Source organism: Pongo abelii, chromosome 15 (assembly GCF_028885655.2).
Source record: "Pongo abelii isolate AG06213 chromosome 15, NHGRI_mPonAbe1-v2.0_pri, whole genome shotgun sequence".
NCBI lineage: Eukaryota > Metazoa > Chordata > Mammalia > Primates > Hominidae > Pongo > Pongo abelii.
This window is the reverse complement of record NC_072000.2, coordinates 95532395-95558309: the sequence shown is the minus strand read 5'-3', so window position 1 is coordinate 95558309 and position 25915 is coordinate 95532395. Positions and strand designations below refer to the sequence as shown.

The following is a 25915-nucleotide window of genomic DNA, read 5'->3' as shown; positions in this document are numbered from 1 at the left end:
GAGACTGCAAATTGCTCACCACAGTGTATTCCGCCCCCGCCCCCTGAATGCAGCAGTGAAGGAGAGAGGGGTAAATGGCCCAGGAGCCTCCCTTCAGTCAGGTGTGGCCGCGAGATTGGGTTCTCTCTACCGGATCGTGACGGAAGAGACGCATGCCACCTCTGGGCCTGGCATGCACCTCCCACACGCACCTCCAAGCTCGTTCCCTTTTCCCCACGGCTGGAGTATTGACAGCCAGAATCTCCTGGAGTACTGACAGCCAGAACCTCCTGGGGGGGGTCAGAGGATGTAATGGCAGACCTGCAGGGTCCCTGAGTGACTGAGTGGAGCAGATCCCCTTCTTGCTGACCCAGGACACTCACCCTGGAAGACCCACCCTGGCCTGCTATGTGAGAGAGGAACACACTTCTGTTGCATTTGAGCAAAGCATCCCAGGGCTTCTAGGTTACGGCACTCTAGCAAACCCTAACTAATACAGGGAATATATAAGAGGGAAGGGAAATGGTACAGACGGTACCATTAGTTGGGGATTCCCTCAAAGAAGACCGTGACACAAGGAGCTGGGCACGAGTATTTCAGTGGGAGGTGATCCCAGGAAAGGCAAGTGAGAAGAGGGGAAAGCGGAAAAAAAACAATAAAGGATTGTGAGCGAGGAAGTTAACTTCAAAGGCAACTGGGGCTCAGCACAGCTTGAGATTCTCTAAGAAACTGTGGGGTCCTCGGAGGACAGGGAGACTGGGCATTTACCCACCTGCCCATTAGGGCGTTGAGTCCTCTGCACTACCAGGCTGTGCCTGCTGTGATGAGGAAGACTCTGGAGGGACCGAGGGCATCCTCAGATGGAGCAGAGACCCGAGCCTATGGTAAGAGGCTGTCGTGCTGGGAGTCGCCCATAATTCCATGCAGATGAACCCAGGCGGCCCAGAGGATACGAGTAGGGAAGCTGCGGTGTGTGCTACAGATGCCCACCAGTGGCCACCAAGCCAGGCAGCTGCCCTCATGAGGTCCCACTGTGCCTTTGTCTACATTCAGGTCACCTCAGAGCAAAACAGTGCATGCAAAGGCAGAGTGTGGGACACAGAACTTCCACTCTGGCCGTGGCTGAAATCAGCAGTGGACTGAAGGGATGTGAGAGGATGCTGGCTTATAGTTGAGGTGCCTGGAGAATGTGAAAGACACGGGGTTGGCTGGGCAGGGTGGCTCACGCCTGTAATCCCAGCACTTTGGGAGGCCGAGGTGGGCGGATCACGAGGTCAGGAGTTCAAGACCAGCCTGGCCAACATAGTGAAACCCCGTCTCTACTAAAAATACAAAAATTAGCCAGGCATGGTGGCGGGCACCTGTTATCCCAGCTGAGGCAGGAGAATTGCTTCAACTCGGGAGGCAGAGGTTGCAGTGAGCCAAGATCGCACCACTGCACTCCAGCCTAGGTGACAGAGCAAGACTCTGTCTCAAAAAAACGGGGGGCGAGGAGAAGAAGAACAATATTTTTAAATAAAAAAATTGGGATGTAACCTACTTCTTAGGGCATGGTGAGCGCCAAAGGGAGAAGAGGAGAGTGAGAACTTGGTCAACTGTAAATTGGCAAATACATTTATGATGATTTTATCATCAGTGCAAAAATCATTACTATAAACCCTATATCCCTTCATATTCCCCAGGCACCTCAAATGCAAGCCAACATCCTCTCAAAAATGACTGACTGGGTCTATTGTTATGCCCAGTGAGTAATGCTCAAGATGCTGTTATGAATCTTCTATCTGCTTATTTAATATAGTGGGGATCAAAAGCATCTGTTATTCTTGAGGATTAAAGATGGTCCTTAACAGATGACATCAACACATCCAACAGTTGTAAATCTGCCTCCCCCAGCCTCATCCTTCAAGCTTCGTCTTGCAGTCTGCACAGCATTGATTGGTGGTGTTTGTGGCTGACCTCTTAGCTTGTTTTATTAAGCAATGGGTGCACCACATCTGCAATAAATTTACTTCCCAATTACTTTTTTTTTTTTAATCTGAGCTAATGGTAGAGTTAATAATTCATCTTCCCTCATGACTCTGTGCTAAATGGAGAGCCATCAGCTTGGGTAAGAATGTTTGTGAAGGAGAAGGTATGGCAGAAATTTTAAAGATATATCCACCCAGAGCACCAGGAGCAGTGGCTCATGCCTGTAATCTCAACACTTTGGGAGACTGAGGAGGGAGGATTGTTTGAACCCAGGGGTTCAAGACCAGCCTGGGCAACACAGGGAGACCCCATCTCTACAAAAAAAAATTAAAAATTAGCCCAGCATGGTGGTGTGTACCTGTAGTGCCAGGTACTTGGGAGGCTGAGGTGGGAGGGTACCTTGAGCCCTGGAGAGTGAGGCTGCAGTGATCTGTGATTGTACCACTGTACTCCAGCCTGGAGGACAGAACAAGAACCTGTCTCAAAAAAAAAAAAAATCCGGCTGGGCACAGTGGCTCACACCTGTAATCCCAGCACTTCGGGAGGCTGAGGTGGGCAGATTGCATGAGGCCAGGAGTTTGAGACAAGCCTGGCCAACATGGCAAAACCCCAGCTCTACTAAAATTACAAAATTAGCCAGACATGGTGGCACATGCCTGTAATCCCAGCTACGCTGAGAGGCTGAGGCACGAGAACTGCTTGAACCCAGGAGGTGGCGGTTGCAATGAGCCAAGATCACACCACTGCACTCCAGCCTGGGCAACAGAGCGAGACTACATCTCAAAAGAAAAAAAAAACCCACCCAGGGGATCACCTATGTAAGATACTTTATGTATACACAGTCATGAGCATAATCTACGAGGTGTATCTGTGGTGGGTTTATATCCTTAATTTACTATAGGATTATATGTAAAGGAAACCACATTCTCTACAGAATGAACTAATGCATGAACAACCTAACAGAAGACAAACAGGCAAAGAGCTATGTCCAGTGGTTCAGCAAGAAATGTAGTTACTACAGATGCCCCTGTCATTGGAAGACAACTTTTGCTCCTATGCCCAGGGAAGAGAATCAGACATTTCCCTCCCTGCCTCCCTCCCTCCCTCCCTCCCTTCCCTCTCTCCCTCCCTCCCTCCCTTCCTTCCTTCCTTCCTTCCTTCCAGAGTCAGACTCCTTCCTTCTTTCCTTCCTTCCTTCCTTCCTTCCAGAATCAGACTCCCTCCCTCTCTCCCTCCGTCCCTCCCTCCCTCCCTTCCTTCCTTCCTCCCTCCCTCTCTCTCTCTCTCTCTCTCTCTCTTTCTTTCTTTCACAGGGTATTGCTCTATGGCCCAGGCTGGAGTGCAGTGCTGCAATCATGGCTCACTGCAGCTTCAACTTCCTGAACTCAAGCGATCTGCACACCTCAGCCTCCCCAGTAGCTGGGACCACAGGCGTGTGACACCACCACACCTAGCTAATTTTTATTATTATTGTTTTTTCTAGAGATAGGATCTCTCTACATTGCCCAGGCTGGTCTTGAACTCCTGACCTCAAGTGATCCTCCCACCTCGGTCTCCCAAGAATTAGGTATTTCTAGGGCTGGTCTGCACTGTCAGATTCGTGACAGTGCTGGCCAGCAGGGGAAGGTCCCAGCCTGTCTGTTCTGGGGCTCTGCCCAGCTGCCGTAGGCTTTAAACTGGCGCTGGAATCAGTCCTGTCTGGGCCCTGGGAGTCCAGCCCAGAGAGCTGACCGCTGCTTTGCAGGCTGGCCTCACCCCTCAGCTCTCCACGGAGGTCGGCCACCATTGATCCAGGTAGCTACCTGAATCTTCCCACCGGCCCACCTGACTCTGGGGAATGAGAGTCAGGTGGGCCGGTGGGGAGGCCCCATATGCCTTCTCCTCTCTAGTCATTCCAGGTGCCAAGGGTGGTTTGTACCCCAGGTTTAGGAGCACGGCCCATGAGAAGGTCCAGAAGAGGGACTGGGGTGTGAACCAGGAGTTGCTGGAGCACTCTTTCAACTGCCCAGGCAAGACTGTGACTTACCGTTTACACTCAGATTCTAATTTAGCTGACATTTATAAATCATGGGCTTGAAGTCAGCAGACATGGGTTCAAGTTCTTCCCTGACCACCTACTAGGTATGTGGACTTTGGCAAGTCTTTGCACCTTATCTGCCTCAGTTTCCTCACCTGTTAAATGAAGTTGATCAACGTAGAGTCATTGGGAGAATTTAATAAGATGAAACGCATAAATGCTTGCAGCCTGTTGCCTGGCACAGTACAACTTGGTAGGTGACACCATTATCCTTATTATGCATCACAACCCAGAGAGGCAGGCATAATTGTCATCACTCCTGTTATGCTGATGAGGAAACTGAGGTATGGTCTACACCGTAATTCTCTCATGAGTGTTTGCCAACAAAGGGATTTACCACACACAATGGCGGGTGAAACTGCAGTCTCTGCTGGCCACCTGGGATTAGAAATTCAGCCCTTAAATGAAGACATAGCAGGAAGTTAAAATCCCCTCAACCAGCTTTCAGCAAACCTCTTTCTAACTGGAATCAGCAGGGCCAGGCATGGTGGCTCATGCCTGTAATCCCAGCACTTTGGGAGGCTGAGGTGGGAAGACCACTTGAGCTCAGGAGTTTGAGACCAGACTGGGTAACATGGCAAAATCCCGTCTCTACTAAAAATACAACAACAAATTAGCCAGGTATGGTGGTGCCAGCCTGTAGTCTTAGCTACTCAGGAGGCTGAGGTGGGAGGACTGCTTGAGCCTAGGAGGTGGAGGTTACAGTGAGCCAAGATTGCATCACTGCACTCCAGCCTGGGCAACAGAGTGAGATCTTGTCTCAAAAGATCGATGCGATGCGATGCGATGCGATGCGATGCGATGCGATGCAATGCGATAACTAATTGGAATCAGCAGGTCCCCTAGGGGATCCCTCCCATGTACAGAAGGCCAGTGGCTCCAAAGCCACAGAAGGGCTATCCTTCCCCTGAGATGCATTATACAATATACAAGTTGACTGCAAACTGTTGTGAGGCTGTGGCTATAGGGTCCTGCCCCACTGGGATCCCCAGAGAAGCAATCCCGCCCCTACCACTATCCCTGCTGTCCAGTATACAAATAATCTATTCCACGCCCAACCCCAGGGCAATGGCACAAAAGGGGGAGATTAGGGACATCATTAAATCCATAGAGGACAGGCTGGGTGGCTCATGCCTGTAGTCCCAGCACTTTGGGAGGCCAAGGCGGGAAAATCACTCAAGCCCAGGAGTTCAAGACCAACCTGGGCAACATAGTGAACCACCACACCCCCATCTCTAAATAATAATAATAAACTACATAAATAACTTTTTTTAAACGGTGGCAGTTGCCTACCTAGAAACCATTCTCTTTTTTTCTTACCTACCTAACCCCATCTGCTTCTGGCTGGCAACATGCCAAGCAAATAAACTCAATGAACTTCCTCACGTTTAGTGTTAAAGTTTAGAACAAGAAAAAGCCAAAAACGACTGGACGTGTTGGCTTACACCTGCAATCCTAGCCCTTTGGGAGGCCGAGATGGGTGGATTACCTGAGGTCAGGAGTTCAAGACCAGCCTGGCCAACATGGTGAAACCTCGACTCTACTAAAAATACAAAAATTAGCTGGGTGGGGTGGCACGTGCCTGTAGTCCTAGGTACTCAGGAGGCTGAGGCAGGAGAATCACTTGAACCTGGGAGATGGAGGTTGCAGTGAATTGAGACTGCACCACCACACTTCAGCCTGGGCGACAGAGCGAGACCCCATCTCAAAAAAAAAAAAAAAAAAAAAAGAAAGAAAGAAAGAAAGAAAAAGCCATAAAGAAGAAAGCAAGGCTGAGCACGGTGGCTCACGCCTGTAAACCCAGCACTTTGGGAGGCCAAGGTGGGCAGATCACGAGGTCAGCAGTTTAAGACCAGCCTGGCCAACATGGTGAAATCCTGTCTCTGCTAAAAATACAAAAATTAGCCGGGTGTGGTGGAGCGCGCCTGTAATCCCAGCTACTCAGGAGGCTGAGACAGGAGAATCACTTGAACCCGGGAGGCAGAGGTTGCAGTGAGCCAAGATCATGCCATTGCTCCAGCCTGGGCAATAGAGTAAGACTCTGTCTCAAAAAAAAAAAGAAAATAAATAAAAAAGAAAAGAAAAGAGAGAGAGAGAGAAAGAAAGACAGAAAGAAAGAAAGAGAAAGAAAGAAAGAAGAAAGAAAAAGAAAGTAAGCAAAAATCACTCATAATAGCACTACCTAGAGACCATCAATGTCAGTATTTTGGTGTTGTTCTAGTCTTTTTGAGATTTATATGCAGTATCAACATTTAAAAAATAACCTGTGGATACATTTTGCATCCCACCTTTTTCATGGAAAATTATGTCAGTGGTGATTTTCTCCAGGTGCAAATGTGTTGCTTCTTACCTGGGTCTATGCTGATCATAGACTCTAGCTCTCTGATCTTCTGAGAAGCAGAGACTGATGCGATGCTGTAGTGCAGAGGATCTTGGGAAATGTGATGGACCTCTGGAATTCTCTCTGGGGTGAGACAACCAGCTGGAGCCTTTGCATCCTTCAGGTCAGTCATAACTGTGCAGCCTGGGATGCTGGCAAAAGCCAGTGGGGTCTCTAAAACACACAACAGGAGGGTCTGAGCCCAGCCACTTCATCAAGTCCAGCCTACCCTCATCTAGCCCACTGTTGATAGGCAAGATAGCACCTGGCCATCAACTCAGCCTAAGCACTCCCTATACCACCTGCTGGCACCAAGGTCAGAATAAACTGGTTTATGGCTACATCAAATTCCATTTAAACAGTTGCCTCTCATCTCTAGGAAAGTAAAGATGAGTTGAATATGGGTTGAAAAGAGGTGAGATACAGCCACAGCTATAGCTAGAGCTCTAAGCGATTCCATCAATTTAACCCATGGATATCAGGAAGTGTTTACTGGATTCTTAAAACTCATGAAGCCATCTTGCTTTGCTTTCCAGCAAATGTTAGGTTTGGAACCCTCTGTGAGCATCATTTCTATTTTTCCTTATGGCATCGTTTCTATTTTTCCTTATGGCACTTACATTTTGCTTTGATTTATGTTAATTTTATTCTTTAAAGACTCTCCCTTGTTAGATTTCAGGCAATGTGAAACACTCCAGCATAGTTATTAAGAACTGGTTTTAGCATTGTGAATATACTGGAATTTGAGATGTGACTTTATTGACTCTATTCTTTTTTTTTTTGAGACGGAGTCTTGCTGTGTCACCCAGGCTGGAGTGCAGTGGTATGATCTCGGCTCACTGCAACCTTCGCCTCCTGGGTTCAAGCGACTCTCCCGCCTCAGCCTCCTGAGTAGCTGGGATTACAGGCACCCGCCACCATGCCTGGCTAATTTTTGTATTTTTAGTAGAGATGGGGTTTTACCATGTTATCCAGGCTTGTCTCCAACTCCTGACCTCAGGTGATCTGCCCACCTTGACCCCCAAAGTGCTGGGATTACAGGTGTGAGCCACCGCGCCCGGCCCGACTTTATTCTTTAAACCTGTTTCTTTGACTGTAAAGTAATGATAATGCCTCATACGGCTATTGTCAGAACGAAACTGGAAAATGTACATAAAAGTGTTTAGCAGGCCGGGCGCAGTGGCTCACGGCTGTAATCCCAACTCTTTGGGAGGCCAAGGAGGGTAGATCACCTGAGGTCAGGAGTTCAAGACCAGCCTGGTCAACATAGTGAAATACAAAATGTCTCTACTAAAAATACAAAAATTAGCCCAGCTTGGCGGTGCGTCTATAATCTCAGCTACTTGGGAGGCTGAGGTGGGAGAATTGCTTGAACCCGGGAGGCAGAGGCTGCAGTGAGTCGAGATCACGTCACTGCACTCCAGCCTAGGCAAGAGAGCAAGACCTCATCTCCAAAAAAAAAAAGGGTTTAGCATACTCATGTGGTTTAAAAATGTAAAAAATAAATAAATATTTTTAAAAGTGTTCAGCAAAGTGCTTGTTTCAGAGTAAGCCCTCAATCATGGTTTGCATAATTGAACAAGCACATTTTTTTTTGGAGACAGAACCTTGCTCTGTTGCCCAGGTTGGAGTGCAGTAGTGCGATCTCGGCTCACTGCAACGTCTGCCTCCCGGGTTCAAGCAATTCTCCTGTCTCAGCCTTCTGAGTAGCTGGGATTATAGGCGTGCACCACTACACCTGGCTAATTTTTGTATTTTTAGTAGAGACAGGGTTTTGCCATGTTGGGTAGGCTGGCTCGAACTCCTGACCTCAGGTGATCCTCCTGTCTCAGCCTCCCAGAGTGCTGGGATTACAGGCGTGAGCCACCGCGCCCAGCCTCATATATATATATTTTTAAAGAGATAAGGCCTTGCTCTGTTGCCCAGGCTGGAGTACAGTGGTGCAACGCAGCTCACTGTGGCCTCAAACTCCTGGGCTCAAGCAAGCCTCCTGCCTCAGCCTACCACAGTGCTGGGATTACAGGCACGAGCCACGGAGCCTGGCCTGAACCACGTAGTATCTTACTCTTAGTTTCTTATGCCTGGCTCATTAAGTGCTTAATACCATACTATTTATCTCTTCTGCCTTCCTCAGTGTCATTATTATCCTTGAGTACTCATCTCTACTCAGCTGTATGCTCCTGGAGAAGAGCGACCTTTGCTCATTCATCTCAGGATCCCACAGAGTGCCTTGCACATAATACGTGTTCAACAAATGCAGATGTGAATTGAGTAAATAAATCTTGGATTTCACAGAAACAATAAAGTTTCTTTTTTTTTTTTTTTTTTGAAACAGAGTCTCGCTCTATCACCCAGGCTGGAGTGCAGTGGTGTGATCTCAGCTCGCTGCAACCTTCGCCTCCGGGGTTCAAGCAATTCTCAGCCTCCCAGGTAGCTGGGATTATTGGTGTGTGCCATCACGCCTGGCTAATTTTCGTATTTTTAGTAGAGACGGGGTTTTACCATGTTGGCCAAGCTGGTCTTGAACTCCTGACCTCAAGTGATCCGACCACCTCAGCCTTCCAAAGTGCTGGGATTACAGGCCTGAGCCACCACACTTGGCTTAAAGTTTCATATTTAATAGAAAGCCAGAGTCAGCCAGCATTTCACAATAAAAATCTAATAGATACATAACTTTTAGATTTGATGTGTAAGGGGAAGAAGTCATGAATCTCATGATGAATGTAATTATTGTTTGTCTGTGTTTTGGATGGCACCTAAAACTGGTCACTCCAAAGCCAGGCAGACGTCAGAACAGTCAGCTCAGAGCATGACACAGGGTTTTGCCTCCATCAGTTGTGAGGTCTGCGGCAAATAATCAATTGCTAATCAAAGTTTAAATATTGAAGTTCAAGGTAGGCATGGTGGCTCATGAGTATAATCCCAGCACTTTGGGAAGCTGAGGTGGGAGGATTGCTTGAGCCCAGGAGTTCAAAACCAGCTTGGGCAACATAGTGAGACCCCACCTCCACAAAAATTTAAAAATTAGCTGAACACGATGGTGCATACCTGTAGTCCAGCTACTCCAGAGGCTCAGGTGGGAGGATTGCTCGAGCCTAGGAGGTCAAGGCTACAGTGAGCTGTGATCGTGCCACTGCACTCAGCCTGGGTGACAGAGCGAGACCTCGTCTCAAAAAAAAAAAAAAAAAAAAGCGGGGGGGGAATTTGAGAATGATTCAAGATTGTCCCTCTCTGATGTCATTTGTTCTCATCTACCATCAACTGTGCTATCACTGTCAGAACTAAAGGGCTGGAACATGCCATGCTGGGGTGCCCACAGCAGTGAGATCTCCTCTGCAGGGCACCTGCCACGGCCCATGGTGGGAAAGTGGTGAGGCCACTGGGCTGGGGGACGTTTACTGCACGTGGATGTGTGTGTCTACACACATACCCACACAGACACTCAGACAAGACCATGAGCGCCCAGAGGACTCCATCCTGTCCCATGGAGCACTGTACTCCTGAGGCCTGGGTGCATGCCTGGCACATAGCAGGTTCTCAACACATGTACTTAAATAAATGAACAAATGGAATCCTGTGGATCTTGGCAGCCATGCCTCATCACCACATTAGGGATGATCTTTGCCTTGCATGAGGCCATTCTGATAGCTGAACTCTCATGAATGCTTTCAAAATAAATCAAAGTAACACTAGATTATGTGCTTACAGCGCAAGTGTGGCTGGCCTGGCCAGAATTTTCCAGTGTCCATGACTATAGTCTGCAATAGCTGTTATTTTTCATGTTTCTGTCACCTTCCTATCTTACTGAGAGCTAGGGAGGGCGCCCTCGTGTGTCTCTTCATTGTAATATCACCTAGGCCTTGGAAAAAATGTACTGCTGCTGGCCTTGTTTATAATCACCTTGCAAATACCACGGGAAATGACTTGTTTAGTTATATTTCTTGGCTTCACCTTTGTTTTCAAGGCCCCATCAATCTCCAAAATGTCTCAAAAAGCCAAGCTAAAGGTTAGTCCTCCTGCTAGAATGGGCTGGGATGCTTCAGCAGATAAAAATATATATTTAATTAAAATGGCTGAAGCCGTGGCTCATGCCTGTTATCCCTATGACTCAGGAGGCTGGGGCAGGAGAATCACTTGAGCCCAGAACTTTGAGACCAGCCTGGACATTGTAGCAAGACCCCATCTCTACAAAAAATTTCTAAAAATTGGTTTGGTATGGTGGCGTATGCCTGTAGTCCCAGTACCTGGGAAGCTGAGATGGGAGGATGACTTGACCCCAGAGGGCCTGTAGTCCCAGTACCTGGGAAGCTGAGATGGGAGGATCACTTGACCCCAGAGGTTTGAGGCTGCAGTGAGCTATGATGATGCCACTGAACTCAAGCCTGGCCAACAGAGTGAGACGCTGTGAAAGAAAAGAAAGAAAGAAAGAAAGAAAAAAGAAAGAAAGAAAGAAAGAAAGAAAGAAAGAAAGAAAGAAAGAAAGAAAGAAAGAAAGAAAGAAAAGAAAGAAAGAAAGAAAGAAGGAAAGAAAGAAAGAGAAAGAAAGAGAGAGAGAGAGAAAGAAAGAAAGAAAGATAAGACAAGAAAGGAAGGAAGGGAGAGAGAGAGAAAGAAGAAAGAAAGAAGAAGGAAAGGAAGGAAGGAAGGAAATATATTTAATCAAAACATATTTGAGGCTGGACATGGTGGCTCATGCCTGCAATCCAAGCACTTTGGGAGGCTGAGGTGGGAGGATCACTTGAGGCCAGGAGTTCAAGACCAGCGTGGCCAACATGGCAAAACCTCGTCTCTACTAAAAATACAAAAATTAGCCAGGTGTGGTGGCATGCACCTGTAATTCCAGCTACTTGGGAGGCTGAGGCACACCTCCCTCGCTTGAGCCCAGGAGGCGGAGCTTGCAGTGAGCTGAGATCATGCCACTGCACTCCAGCCTGGGCGACAGAGTGAGACTGTGTCTCAACAAAACCAAAAAACTAACAACGACAAAAAAATTGAGTTGTAAGACAAAGTGCTGTGGTAAGGAGATCCAGCCCTGGGATTAAAAGAAGGAAACCAGGCCAGGCGCGATGACTCACACCTGTAATCCCAGCACTGTGGGAGGCCAAGGTGGGCAGATCACGAGGTCAGGAGATCAAGACCATCCTGGCCAACATGGTGAAACCCTGTCTCTACTAACAATACAAAAATTAGCTGGGCGTGGTGGCACGTGCCTGTAATCCCAGCTACTCAGGAGGCTGAGACTGAAAAATCGCTTGAACCAGGGAGTTGGAGGTTGCAGTGAACCGAGATCGCACCACAGCACTCTAGCCTGGCAACAGAGTGAGACTCTGTCTCAGAAAAATAAATAAATAAATAAAAGAAGGAAACCAGAGAGAGATTCACTGTAGCTGTAGGCCTCTGTTTTGTGTTTTGTTTTATGGCTTTATTTTTAAATCATTGTACTACGAGAATATGCTTTCAAGAACTAGACCCCAGTGGGCTCCATCCTAGGGCAGATCGATTGCCCCATTATCCCCCAACGTACCACAGCTGCTGACAGCTCCGAGACTGGTCAGCAGAGAAGGCCAGAACACTGGAACCTCCCCTGGGGGACACACCATGGCATCCCCGTAGGCAGGTTTGGAAAGCTCTTTGATTCCCAACAGTTCTGCAGATGGAAAAGGAAAATGTAATTCCCTCAGCAGGGAGCATCCAATTAGAACTGGTTGATTGGTTTATGGTTCTTTCTCTAAAACAGAAACTCAAATCGCAGGATTATTGTAAATGGTATTTGAGGAAGAGGTGAAGGAGAATAGGGATTGAGGCTTTGACAGCTCAGGGTACTCCATAATTTACAGTCCACGTGGAGTGCTGGTTTCAGAACACTGCGTGGCGTGATTTCTGGAAGGATCCTTGGGTGCACTGAGCCTAGTACTCTCATTGTGCAGATTGCTACCAAAGCCAGCCTTGGGGGTTGACCTTGGTCCAGGCTGGGTCACACCTCATGCACCTAACCTCAGCTGCTTGACTACCAGCAGCAACTTAATCCTGAAGACAGCAAAGATGGATGTGCTGGGCCCAATCCAACCCGGCTAATGATAAAGCTCCTCAGCAGACACCATCCTGGTGGGTGGCCCTGAATCATCCTCATGTGATGAAGCTAGCAAGTGCTGATTGCATTTTCACAAAAGGCTAGGTTCTGCCTAATGTTGTTGGTTATGCAGCTGAGCAAGTTCAGGTTATACCAAACTTGGACCCTCATCCAAGGCCCAGTCTCAAACTCTGATCAGGCCCTCTAAGAGGCCTGCACAGCTTCTTGATATTGGCTCTTCATCTTGGATCTGTTCACTCACTCTCAGATTGAGTTAATACACTGGGGATCAATGGATTTCAGCTCAAATTAACATATGGAACAAAGCCATCTCCTAACCAAATATACCAAAGAATAGCAGCCCAGATTAGATGTTGCTTCGAGCTCAAATCTCCAGACAAAGAGCCCTGCTGCCACCTTTGGCTTCCCCCAACCCCAGATTCATTGGAAGTTCATAGGAGCTTTACATTTATCAAAGATCCCCAGTGGGTGAGCGTGTAGAGAAAAAAAACTCTATCTAAATGGTGTGTTTCCTCTGCTCTCACACCACAGTAACAGTCATCAACACAGAAGACTCCTGTGACCAAATTTGTAGGGGTTTCTCCCCACCATCAAGCAGGAGGCACCAGCCGGGTGCCCTCCAATTCCATTCCACCTGGAGACACATCAGAACCCACAGGCTGAGGGCTCAGTCCCCAAGGCCACCCCCCTACAGACACCAGTTGCAAGTCTGGGCCTCCAGAACTTCTGACCAACTGGCCTCCAGTTTGATTAACCTTCTTTGGGTTTGATTAAACCCAAACTCTTTGAGTTTGATTAATTTCCTGGAGCAGCTCACAGACCTTGAGGAAACATTTACTTATGTTTACCAGTTTATTACAAAAAATATTGCAAACCAGGTGCGATGGCTCATACCTGTAATCCCAGCACTTTGGGAGGCCAAGACGGGCAGACCACTTGAGGCCAGGAGTTCAAGACTAGCCTGGCCAACATGGCAAAACCCCATCTCTCCTAAAAATACAAAAATTAGCTGGGCATGGTGTTGGGCACCTGTAATCCCAGCTACTTGGGAGGCTGAGGCAGGAGAATCGCTTGAACCCAGGAGACGGAGGTTGCAGTGAGCTGAGATTGCAACACTGCACTCCAGCCTGAGCGACAGAGGGAAACTGTGTCTCAAAAATAAATAAATTAATTAATTAAATAAAATAAAATAAAGGATATTGCAAAGGATACAGATAAAGAGATGCCCAGAGCAAGGTGTGGGGGAAGGGGTGCGGAGCTTCCATGCCCTCCCTAGGCACCACTCTCTAGGAACCTACATGTGTTCAGCTATGCAGAAGCTCACTGAAGCCTATCCTCTTGGGGTTTTACGGAGGCTTCATTACATGAGCATGATTGATTAAACCATCAGCCTTGACCTTTAGCCCCTCTTTTCTCCCTGGAGGTTGGGGGGAGGGGTGGAGCTGAAAGTCCCAACCCTCTAATCCTAGCTTAGTCTTTCCGGTGACCAGCCCCACCCTGAACCTATCAGACAAAATACAGCATTTTGGAGGTTCCAAGAATTTTAGGAGTTATAAGCCAGGAATTGTGGACAAAACCCAATATATATATTCATTATATATATATATATATATTTTTTTTTTTTCCTATGTATATATTATTAAGCCTCAGTAAAAACCCAAGAGGATATGATATATGTAAACTTACACCACAGTGAGACTGGCTATTCTGCCAAGGGTGTCACCTTTAAACCTGAGGGGCATCTGTAAGCCCAGCCCTGATACAGCTGCCGGAGCCTTTGAGCCTTGTTCAGGGCTTTTGCCCCTGGAGACCCCTGGTAAAAACAAAGACAAGCCGTGGGAGCTTAGGAACGTGGCAAGCTCCTGTCTGCTTCTCAGGCCCAACTCCAAGAGAGGCTGTCAGGATCATGGGCAGGAGCGAGAGACACTGACCTGGGTCGCCGATATGAACAGGTTGCCCCCGCTCACCCCCAAGGGAGCAGCAGGCCCGCACCAGCCTTTCCAGCTTGTCCTTGGGAATGGGCCTCATCGTGACCACCAGAGGGCAGCAGAAGCCAGCATGGGTAGCACAAGGCACTGTTGTCTGACCAAAAAAAAAAAAAAAATCAAGTGAAAATGTTAAAAAATGGAATTAGCACAGATCCAAGCTCTGAGCACCAAGAGTTCAAGGCAGCTAAATGAAGGAGGAGTAGCTGTTATAGAAATTAGCTTCTATTTTTATGTGACATAGAGAGAGGGAGTTTGCTGCTAATTACCGGTTTAAAATAGGGAATCTTAACTTTTTGTGTGCCACGGACCCCTTTGGTAGACTAGTACAGCTGTGGACCCCTGGTCAAAGTAATGCTTTTAACTGCATACAAGAACATGCACAGGATTCCAAAGGAAACCAATTATCCTGCAAGCACAGTTATCAAATAATAGAAAAATGTGGCCAGGTACAGTGGCTCACACCTGTAATCCCAGCACTTGGGAGGCTGAGGTGGGTGGATCATGAGGTTGAGAGTTTGAGACCAGCCTGGCCAGCATGGTGAAACCCCATCTCTATTAAAAATACAAAAGTTCGCCAGGCATGGTGGCACGCGCCTGTAGCCCCAGCTACTTGGGAGGCTGAGGCAGGAGAACTGCTTGAACTCAGGAGGCGGAGGTTGCAGTGAGCCGAAATCACACCATTGCACTCCAGCCTGGGTGACAGAGCGAGACTCCATCTCAAAGAAAAAAAAGGAAAAATGTGAGACAATATGCATGCTTCCTCAGTAGCAGCCTAAGAAACAAGATGCGAGTTCTACTATCATTGTAACTTTGAAGTAGTGATCAGCATATAGGATATTTTTGAGACATCAGGAAGAACTCTAACATGATATGAAGATATCTGTGATTTCCGTTGCCAGCCATGAAGTCACAGGGTCTGCTGATATGACAGCCGTTTGCTGCCTACATTCATAATTGAAGGAAATGCTAAATGTGAGTTGAGGTTATGAAAATAAAATTGAGGCTGGGCACAGTGGTTCGTGCCTGTAATACCAGCACTTTGGGAGGCCAAGAAGGTTGGATCGCTTGAGCCCAGAAGTTCAAGACCAGCCTGGGCAATACAGCGAAACTCTGTCTCTACCAAAAAAAAAAAAAACAAAAACAAAACATAAATTAGCTGGGTGTGCTGGCACATGCCTATAGTCCCAGCTACTCGGGAGACTGAGATGGGAGGATCTCTTGAACCCAGGAGGTTGAGGCTGCAGTGAGCTGTGACTGTGCCACTGCACCAGTCCGGCCTGGGCAACTGAGCAAGAACTGTCAAAAATAAAAATAAAATAAAATAAAATAAAATGAAGAAGGGAGGGAGGGAAGAAGGGAAAAGAAAAATGTACTTTTTTTCCCCATCCAATATCATGGAGCCTCTGAATTTCTCTAGGGACTGCAAGGGCCATGGACCACAGGTAAACAGCCTCTGGTGAATCACGGGCAGAGGGAGGCAAGGGAGAATATCACAGGAGGAGCTGGTGTTCACTCTGCCTCCTGAATCCACACAAGCAACAAGCCTGTCCCCAGACCCCATGGAGCACGGCCTGGTGCTTCCTGCCTTAACAGATGTTGCCCGGTTTGATCTGTGTGACTTTCACTGGTGTTCCGCTCCCCCACCCCACCTCCTGAATGGTTTCTGGTGCCTGCAATAGAGCTTATGAAAGATTTAGGACATGGCCAGGACTGTAATCCACTGTGACAGTCTTGGCCACCACCTAAAGAGCTTGCTATCACCACCCTGGCGGCAGCAGGATGGAACCTCCGTGTGCCTGCCAGCAGTGTCTGCATAACAGCACCCAGGAGAGGGGACGTGCTGCAGCCACTGGCAGAGCCAGGCAGCACTCCCCAAGGCTGAGACACATCCCGTCTTGGGGTGGCCAATGGAATCCCAGATGTCTGTCTGGCCATCTCTCCCTGGAGCCCAGGGGCAGAGGTGTCGATATTAGACTGAAAGCTATTTGATAAGCATCAGGGTCAGTGAAGCCGTGTTGAGCACTTATGATGGGCACTTACTTGCACCTTTGTAGGCAACAAACAGTTGCCATATCAGCAGACCCTGTGACTGAAAGCATCGTTTAATTGTCACATCTCTGCTACTGACACTGTACAGATAGATGGGAGCCAGGAGTTCTGGGTTCCCATCTGGCTTTGGGACTTGGGAAGTCCTTTTCTCTCCTTAGACCTCGGTTTCCTCACCTAAAATGAGAATCTGCATGTGACGAGCCATGGGGCCCTCTCAGCTCCCACCTCCTACAAAAGGTGGTGTGTTCCAGAGCCAGAGCCTGCCGTGGGTGCCCGCCAGCGGCTGAGGTCCCATTCCTACCCTTCCCTAGCTTCAAGAGAACCGCTCGGGCACACACTTCACCCATGAGGGCAGCACAGACTATGGGCAGCTTTGTTTCTGATCAGAGGCAGCTGGGGCCTCTCTGGCAGGACCCCAAACCAAGACATTTTAATAAATGTCCCAGAGTCCAAGACAAAATCTCTGATCCAAGTCCTCCATAAATAAAGAAATCTGGAGCCTGGCTGTTTATGCTGGCTGACCACTGATGGAGCAGAGTGAACTCTCAGACTTTACCAACAGATGTCCAGGAAGGGTCTGTGGAACCAGGGAATCGAGTGCACTCACCTTGACAAGTAGGGGCTGAAGAGGCACAGCAGGCACATCCCAGAGACGCCGGCTGTGCTGTGTTTGAGATTGCCAGAGGCCACCTCCGGCCAAGAACATGACCCGGCTTTCTGGACAGAGACCTAACCCAGGAGCTACTGCCTGGCTGAGACTCTGCCACAAATCCCTGGGTATTGAGAGAGCCAGGCTCATTCCCCCTGGCTGAGGCTCACCCGAGCCAGGGAGGATTTTTAAAAATCTCGCTGAGGTGCCTGAAGTTAAAGGAGCCAGAGAAATCCCAAGCGGGTTTGGTTTACGGCACTGACCCATGAAGAAGGGCCACACTGGGTGCTCACAGCGGTCCTAGAGGTGAGTGGGACTGAGGCTGGCTCAGAGAGATTGATCATTTCTCCTGGGTTGCACAGCTAGAAAGTGGCTGAGCTGGGGCTGGAGCTTAGGTTTTCCACCTCCCGTGCCCACGTTCTCCCCGCCCCAGGAATATGTAAGTTGATCTGCATTTTCAGGCCGTTCTGCCCTTGTGGGTTGTAGGCTGTGTCCCTACCTTGTATGCACCTGCCTGGCTGTGACCTGCTGGGTCTCTTCTGGGGAGCCCCGCTTTCTCCAAGGCCTCCTCCAGGGAGAAGCTGCAGCCCAGGAGGAAGGCCACCATGTCCTTCAGCTGCTCCGAGTACTGCTCCAGCGAAGCCAGGCTGCCGGTGCAGGCACCGAACTCGTATTTCCAGAACTGAGGATGGCCCATCCTGGGGACATAAGGGGAAAGCTGGCAGGGCCCCAGACTCTCACTGTGGCCCCTGATAATACATTACAAAAGGACTGCGGAGAGAGAAGAGGATGTCTAGTGCTGAAATTTCCAGCCCTGGCACCAGGGTAGGGAGCATAGTTTTCAGCAGGGGGCCTTGCTGGCATCCTTCAAATGTCCCCAGATCGGAAGCAATTAAATCAGCATGTATAGAACGCACCCCCACCTCCCACCCAGTGTGTCTCCTATACCCGCAATCCAAAACAAGCCAAACCACCGAGAAAAGTAAATGGTGGCCGGGCATGGTGGCTCATGCCTGTAATCCCAGCACTTTGGGAGGCGGAGGCGGGTGGGTCACTTGAACTCCGGAGTTCAAGACAAGCCTGGGCAACAAGGTGAAACCCCGTCTATACTAAAAATACAAAAATTAGCCAAGCATGGTGGCACACAGTTGTAATCTCAGCTACTCAGGAGGCTGAAGCAGGAGAATCGCTTGAACCTGGGAGGTGGAGGTTGTAGCAAGCCGAGATCGCGCCACTGCACTACTCCAGCCTGGGCAAGAGTGAGACTGTCTCAAAAAAAAAAAAAAAAAAAGAAGAAGAAGAAAAGTAACTGCTATGGAGGTAGGGCCAGTAGCCCAAAGGGGACAGAGAACATGTGTCTTGGGGAACCTCTCAGTGCCAGTAGTGGGTGAGGCCTTTCTCTTCCCTTAGAGGAAACTCTTCTGTAGGGCTGAAAGGCTTCTTTGGTTACAAGCTTATTCTTTACCCCCTCCAAACTCTTACTGAGCCATGCCTCCATGCCGGGCACATGCTGGGTGATGGGGCTAGAGTAATGGAGAGGACACTGTCCCAGTCTTTTTTTCTTTTTTTTAATGTTTATTTATTTACTTTTTATTTATTTATTTATTTTTTGAGACAGAGTCTCGCTCTGTCGCCCAGCCTGGAGCGCAGTGGTGCGATCTCGGCTCACTGCAACCTCTGCCTCCCAGGTTCAAGTGATTCTCCCACCTCAGCCTCCCAAATAGCTGAGATTATATGCCCGGGCCACCATGCCTGGCTAATTTTTGTATTTTTAGTAGAGACAGGGTTTCACCGCGTTGGCCAGGCTGGTCTCGAACTCCTGATCTCAGGTGATCTGCCCTCCTCGGCCTCCCAAAGTGCTGGGATTACAGGCGTGAGCCACTGTGCCCATCCCATCCCAGCATTTAAAGAGCTCGTAATCCTAATTGATAGGTGAGACTTCACTGAAAACAGATACTGGCAATACACAGCAGTGAATGTCAACCGTCTAGGTAGAGTGACACAGAGAAGGGAGAAATCAATTCTCTTCCACAAAGGAGTTTGGTGCTGGGTCTTGAGGCACGAATAGGAGTTTGCCAGTTGGGCAAGAAAGAAGGCATACCCAGGCAGAGGAAGTGGCACGTGGAAAGCTCACTGGGGGATGGGCTCTAGGAGTCTCCAAGTTGGCAACACAGGCAGCCCTGGGGAAAAATGTAAAGGTACAATCGTGGGCCCAGATGGGGTCTCCAAAGGACCTTCCCGTCCTAAAATGATCATGACAGAATGTTCCTGTGGGGTTTTCTGTCTCGGGAGCTGGCTGGGGATGACTGGTGTGTCAGGGGTCAGGGGAGAAACTGAGCTGGGGCCAGGTCACCATTGGTCTTGAGATCAGGCTGAGGTCCAAGCCATAAGAAGACGCTGAAGAATTTTATTTTATTTTTTATATATATTTTTTGAGACAGGGTCTTGCCCTGTTGCCTAGGCTGGAGTGCAGTGACATGATCTCAGCTCACTGCAGCCTCAAACTCCTGGTCTCAAGCAATCCTCCTCAGCCTCCCGAGTAGCTGGGACCACAGGTGTGCACCGCTATGCCCAGTTAATTTTTTAAAAAAATTTTGTAGAGACCAGGTCTTCCCTATGTTGCCCAGGCTGGTCTCAAACTCCTGGGCTCAAGCCATCCTCCTGCCTCAGCCTCCCAAAGTACTGGGATTACAGGCATGAACCACGGCACCCAGTCTGAAGGAGTTTTAAAAGGAGAGCCACATGATCGGGTTTAGCATTAGAAAGTCACTCTGCTGGGAAAGCAGATGATGACAGGGTGGGGGAAGAAAGGATGAGACTAGGGCTAGGCCAGGGAAGATGCCAGTCTGTGCTGGTGCCATAGGAAAGGTAGACTCGCGGGAGAGGTACACCGACCCAGCATCAGTGGGGCCATTTACTAGATAGGTTCTAGTTTAAAAGCCTGGGAGAACAGACACAATATCTCTGTCTCTGGGTGCTGGTAATGCAAGTGTTTTTTATTTTCTTCTTAATCCTGTGCAGGCGGGTTTCTGGCTTGGGCGATGGAGTGGACAGATGGCAGAGCCAGTGGGATTTCTCCAGGGCTGGACTTTCTCCATGATCCCAAAGATCTTAGCCAGGACAGGCGCCAGGTGATAGGGAAAGGGGTCAGAACAGTGGGGAGGGCAGCTCGTTCCTGAGTAACAGTCATGAGTGAGGTTCTGTGCCAGGCACTGTGAAGGTCCCTGAGGCTAGACAGAGAGGTCCCAGATGACAGAGACACCTGGCTACAGCACCTGGACACTCCCAAGCTTTAACCCACAGTAACCCAAGCTTTTTACCTGGTCTCTGAGATAGCATCTTGAGCGGGCAGCATCCACTTTTCTGGCTCACTCTGGCCCAGCAGGGGCAGAGGACCAGTGTTGGCCTGGCAGAATCTTTCAAAAGCTGGAGCAAGGGACCTGGGCATGACCACCAGGCTGGCTGGTCGGAGCTCTGGGTACGGTGGGGAGAAGGGAAAAATGTATAGTCAGCTATTCTTGGCAGACACTTTCTGATTTTCTTTTTTTTTTTTTGAGGTGGAGTTTTACTCTTGTTGCCCAGGCTGGAGAGCAATGGCACAATCTTGGCTTGCTGCAACCTCCACCTCCCGGGTTCAAGCAATTCTCCTGCCTCAGCCCCCCGAGTAGCTGGGATCACAGGCGTCTGCCACCATGCCTGGCTAATTGTTTGTATTTTTAGTAGAGACTAAAAATATACATGGGATATTTGTTGGCCCATGTTGGGCCAATTGGTCCATGTTGGACAGGCGGGTCTTGAACTCCTGACCTCAGGTGATCCACCTGCCTCAGCCTCCCAAAGTGCTGGGTTACAGGCATGAGCCATTGCACCCGGCCCCTTTCTGATTTTTTTAAAGTGGCAAGGTCTTGCTATTCAAGGCTGGCCTTGAATTCCTGGACTCAAGTGACTCTCCAGCTTCAGCCTGCCAAGCAGCTGGAACTACAGGTGCACACTACCATACCCAACTTCTAATGTAATTTTTTTTTTTTTTTTTCTGAGACAGAGTCTCGCTTTGTCACCCAGGCTGGAGTGCACTGGCTTGATCTTGGCTCACTGCAACCTGTGCCTCCTGGGTTCAAGTGATTCTCATGCCTCAGCCTCCCAAGTAGCTGAGACTATAGGTGTGCACCACTGCGCCCAGCTAATTTTTGTATTTTTAGTAGAGATGGGGTTTCACTATGGTGGCCAGGTTGGTCTCAAACACCTGGGCTCAAGTGATCTGCCTGTCTTGGCCTCCCAAAGTGCTGGGCTTACAGGCATGAGCCACCGCGACTGGCCTAATGTAAATTTTGATTGAAGCATTACCTACACTCAAAAAAGTGTACACCACTCTGCAGGGAAGGACACAGGCCTGGCTGGTTTTGCTACCTGCTAATTGCAGAGCCCCACTCAAAAAAGTGTAGGTAATGCTTCAATCAAACACACACAAACCTATAGCTTGATGAATTGCCGTGAAATGAATGCACCCATGTAACCAGCATCCAGATCAAGGAACAAGAGCCAACCATCCTGACTTCTAGCACCACATATGACTTTTGCTTATTCTTAGACTTCATATAATAGAATCGTACACTATGTGTCTTTTAAGTCTAGCTTCTCTCACTCAACAATATATTTTGAGATTCATTCATATCGTTGCATTTAACAACAGTTCATTCTCACTGCTGCCTAGTATATTCATGCAATGAGTATTTACCCAATCCCATTGCTGATGGACATCTGAGTAGTTTCCAATTTGGGGTTATTACAAATGGTGCTGCCACGAACATTTTAATGCCACAAACATGCATTTTGGAGTACATAAACGTGCATTTCTGGGGCGGTAAGGTATACACATGTGCAACTTTAACAGATACTGCCAAGCGGTTTTCCAAAGTGGTTGTGCCAATTGACACACCAGTGGTATGTGAGCATCTCCAATACTTCGTATTACCTGTCTTTTTCCTTTTAGCCATTCTTGTGGGTGGGCAGTGGTATCCATCACCTTGTGGTTTATTTGCGTTGTGTAGACTGCTAGTGTGGCTGACTGCCTTTTCATATGTCTTATTGGCCATTTGGGTATCTTTTTTGGGGGCAGATTCTTGCCTGAGCAGGCTCACAGTGTTCACAGAGCTACAGGAGAAGACCTCCTACTACACGCTGTAGCCTCCTCTGGGGGCAGTCAGCCTTCCTCCGCAATGGAAGTCCTTTGGCTTTGGTGGTAAACACACCTGGGCTTGAATCCTGATCCTGCCTCTGACCAGCTGTGTGACCCCGGGCTGTAGCTTTGCATGTCTCAGCCTCAGCTTCCCCATCTATAAGATGGCAGCAACCATACCTACCTCCAAGAGACCTCAGGGAGGTAATGTATGTAAATTATTGAGCACCTCGGTGTTCAGGAAGCAGGGACTGAAGTTATTGTTCAATGAAATCCTGTGTAGATGTTTAAAATTATGGTTACAGAAGAAATACGCAATGATTATGTTAAAAGATGTTTGTGATGTGTCATTAAAGGAAATATACTAGGTAATGAAACAATGTGTTGGACATATTCTCCTTTTTATAAAATCAGTGAGTGAAAGAACTAGAAGGAAAGGGGAGGGAAGAGTGGAAACGACTGTGTCTTGTAATTTGAGTGCCAGCTCAGCCGCAATACAATAGAACACTAGATAGGCATCTAAGGTTTTTGGCTGTAATCCCTGACTCCCAGGCTCTTCTGGACTCACCCAGGGCCTGGGGGAACTCACCACCCTGCAGGGAAGGACACAGGCCTGGCTGGTTTTGCTACCAGCTAATTGCAGAGCCCCACGGCCTTAAGCGAACATAGGCAGTTACCAGGGAGTGGTTATAGCAGGACTTGGGCAAGACCCAGTGCTATGCTGGCTTCAGGTCTGGCCCAGCACAGTCACAGTGGTGGTGGCTACAGGGGTGATTGTGTCATTCCACCCCCAGCTTTAGGTGGCTCAAAACAGAGAGATAGAGACTCTTCGGGAGAAAGTAAGGGAAGAGAACAAGAGTCTCTGCCTGGTAAACCAGAGAATTCTCCTAGATCTTGTCCAAGACCATCAAAGCCGTACCTGTACTGAGTCTGCAAGAATGACAGCGTTACTGGGCTTGAGGTGCCCCCTAAAGCAGAAACAGCTTAGATCACAACAACCAAATCCTTTCAAATAACTGGAAAGCCTTCCCAAAACAGAGGACTACAGATAAGCCCAGATAGCGAAGACTACAATAAATACCTAACCCTTGAATGCGGAGACACCAAAGAACATCTATTAGAACTAGAAGGAAGGACATTACAAGTTAATCACGGTTGTCGCCAGGTGACAGAGCTGTGCATGCTTGTCATTTGCTTCTCTGTGCTTTTCTCAATATTCTAAAATTAAGACCATCCCAAAGAAAAACATAATTATGTTCTATTGGGCCGGGTGTGGTGGCTCACATCTATAATCTCAGCACTTTGGGAGGCCGAGGTTGGCGGATCACTTGAGGTCAGAAGTTCGAGACCAGCCTGGCCAACATGGTGAAACCCCATCTCTACCAAAAATACAAAAATTAGCCAGGCATGGTGGCGTGCGCCTGTAATCCCAACTACTCGGGAGGCTGAGACAGGAGAATCACTTGAACCTGGGAGATGGAGGCTGCAGTGAGCCAAGATTGCGCCACTGCACTCCAGCCTGGGTGACAGAGCAAGAATCTGTCTCAAAAAAGAATAATTATTATGCTCTATTGGAGAAATACCCTTGAAGACAATTGCCCTGTCAGATTTGCTCTATCAACCCATGTCCCTTTCTCTCCTACAATAATCTTGTTGGCTAATATTTACCGGGCTTTATGTGCCGGGCTCCCCATGCCAAGTCATTTGCACAAGTAATTATATTTTATATATGAGGGGAACGAGGCTCAGAGAGATGAAATGACTTTCCCAGGGTCATACAGCTGCTGCACGGCACAGCTAGCATTTAAACCTGGGAGGGGTGCCCACGAGCTCGCTTCACTTCATCACGGAGTGGCCTCCGCTGGGCTGTAGGTACTGGGTTTCCCTAGGAGGGGAGCGCTGTCCTCCATGGGGAGTGGGGAGTGAAACAGATGCAACCATCTGCTGGGAATGTCCAGGACCGGCTCCTGCTCAAATTGCAGTGCCCGGAGCTCATTATCACAGTCGCTACAGTGCCTGCCAATGCTACAAGCAGATTTTCCAAATGAGGACACGTGAGACACCTCCAGCTGCCAAAAGCCCAAGGAACCTGATGCCGGTCTCAAGCAAGCCCAGCATGGCTCCGAAAGTGATCTGGAGCGAGGTGGGAGGGGATTTGGCTGGCTTAGAGGCCTCCCACTCCCTACTCACCCGCTTCTTACTGCCAAAGCCCCTTGTGAGAACAAACTGGATTTTTTTTTTTTTTTTTTTTGAGAGAGTCTCACTCTGTCGCTCAGGCTGGAGTGCAGTGGCACGATCTCGGTTCACTGCAAGCTCCACCTCCAGGGTTCTAGCAATTCCCCTGCCTCAGCCTCCTGAGTAGCTGGGATTAGAGGCGCATGCCACCACACCTGGCTAATTTTTTTGTATTTTTAGTAGAGATACGGTTTCACCATGTTGGGCAGGCTGATCTTGAACTCCTGACCTCAGGCAGTCCACCGTCCTCGGCCTCCCAAAGTGCTGGGATTACAGGTGTGAGCCACCATGCCCAGCACAAATTGTATTTTTAATACAATAAATCAGGATGGTATGTGTACAAAGCTTCTTTGTTTCCTTTTTTTTTTTCTTGAGACAGAGTTTCACTCTTGTTGCCCAGGCTGGAGTGCAATGGTGCGATCTCGGCTCACTGCAAGCTCCGCCTTCTGGGTTCAAGTGCTTCTCCTGCCTCAGCATCCCAAGTAACTGGGACTACAGGTGCACACCACCACGCTCAGCTAATTTTTGTATTTTTAGTAGAGATGGGATTTCTCCATGTTGGCCGGGCTGGTCTTGAATGCCTGACCTCAGGTGATCCACTTGCCTTGGCATCTCAAAGTGCTGGGATTACAGGCGTGCACCACCGCACCCGGCCCTTTGTTTCCTTTTTAATTAAATGAACTTTGCAGGTTTTGTTTTGGTTTGGTTTTGGTTTTGTTCATCTCCACAGCTGGAGATGAACAGAAAAGTCCCCAAGTTGTCCCCATTAGTAACAGGACACAGAATAGAAGCCTTCATGGTCTCTTTCTGGAGAGGATGGTGGACTCTGGAGGCCTCACCTTTTTGGAGGATACTTTATGGTCTAATGTGATTTGTGCATCCCCCAGCTGCCTTGAGCTCCATGGAAGACAGTGACACTTCTTTGTAGATAAACTGAGTGATTTGTCTGAGTCTTTTTACCTCAAAATCATTTTTTTTAACTTAATGACAAGAGACAGGAAAAAACACCCTTTAACATTTCTAATCTGATTGAAAGCCCCCAGAAGACAGCTCCAAGCTGGAGTTTCCCAGCTATTTGGTAAAATGAGCTTCTCTCCTTGAGGAGCATTTCACGGCAGCGGGGAACAGCTCAGGTGCCCCTCCCGACAGTCCCACTGGGAAGGTTCTGCTGCTACTTTCATTGTGTAGGTGAGGCTTAGAAAGGTCACAGTTTGCTAGTAAGGAGTGAAGCTGGGACTCACACTCAGGCTGTCTCCCTCCAGGCTCCAAGGCCCTGGCTGCTCCGCTCTGTTGCCTCCCCAGGGTCCTAGCAAGCAGTCGTCA

The 25915-nt window shown here is 48.5% G+C and overlaps 1 protein-coding gene across 21 annotated transcripts in view; it reads right to left on the bottom strand.

Moving 5' to 3' along the window:
• Window positions 1-25915, bottom strand: part of DGLUCY (D-glutamate cyclase) — a 163805-nt gene that overhangs the window by 36283 nt on the left and 101607 nt on the right. For 18 of the 21 annotated variants that reach the window (XM_054529645.2, XM_054529646.2, XM_024231174.3 and 15 more), the window contains 5 exons: window positions 20502-20655; window positions 17681-17879; window positions 14427-14577; window positions 11929-12051; window positions 6375-6578 (listed from right to left, as the gene is read on the bottom strand). In XM_054529645.2, coding sequence (XP_054385620.2) covers window positions 6375-6578; window positions 11929-12051; window positions 14427-14577; window positions 17681-17879; window positions 20502-20655 — 831 coding nt within the window. 21 annotated transcript variants of the gene reach the window in all.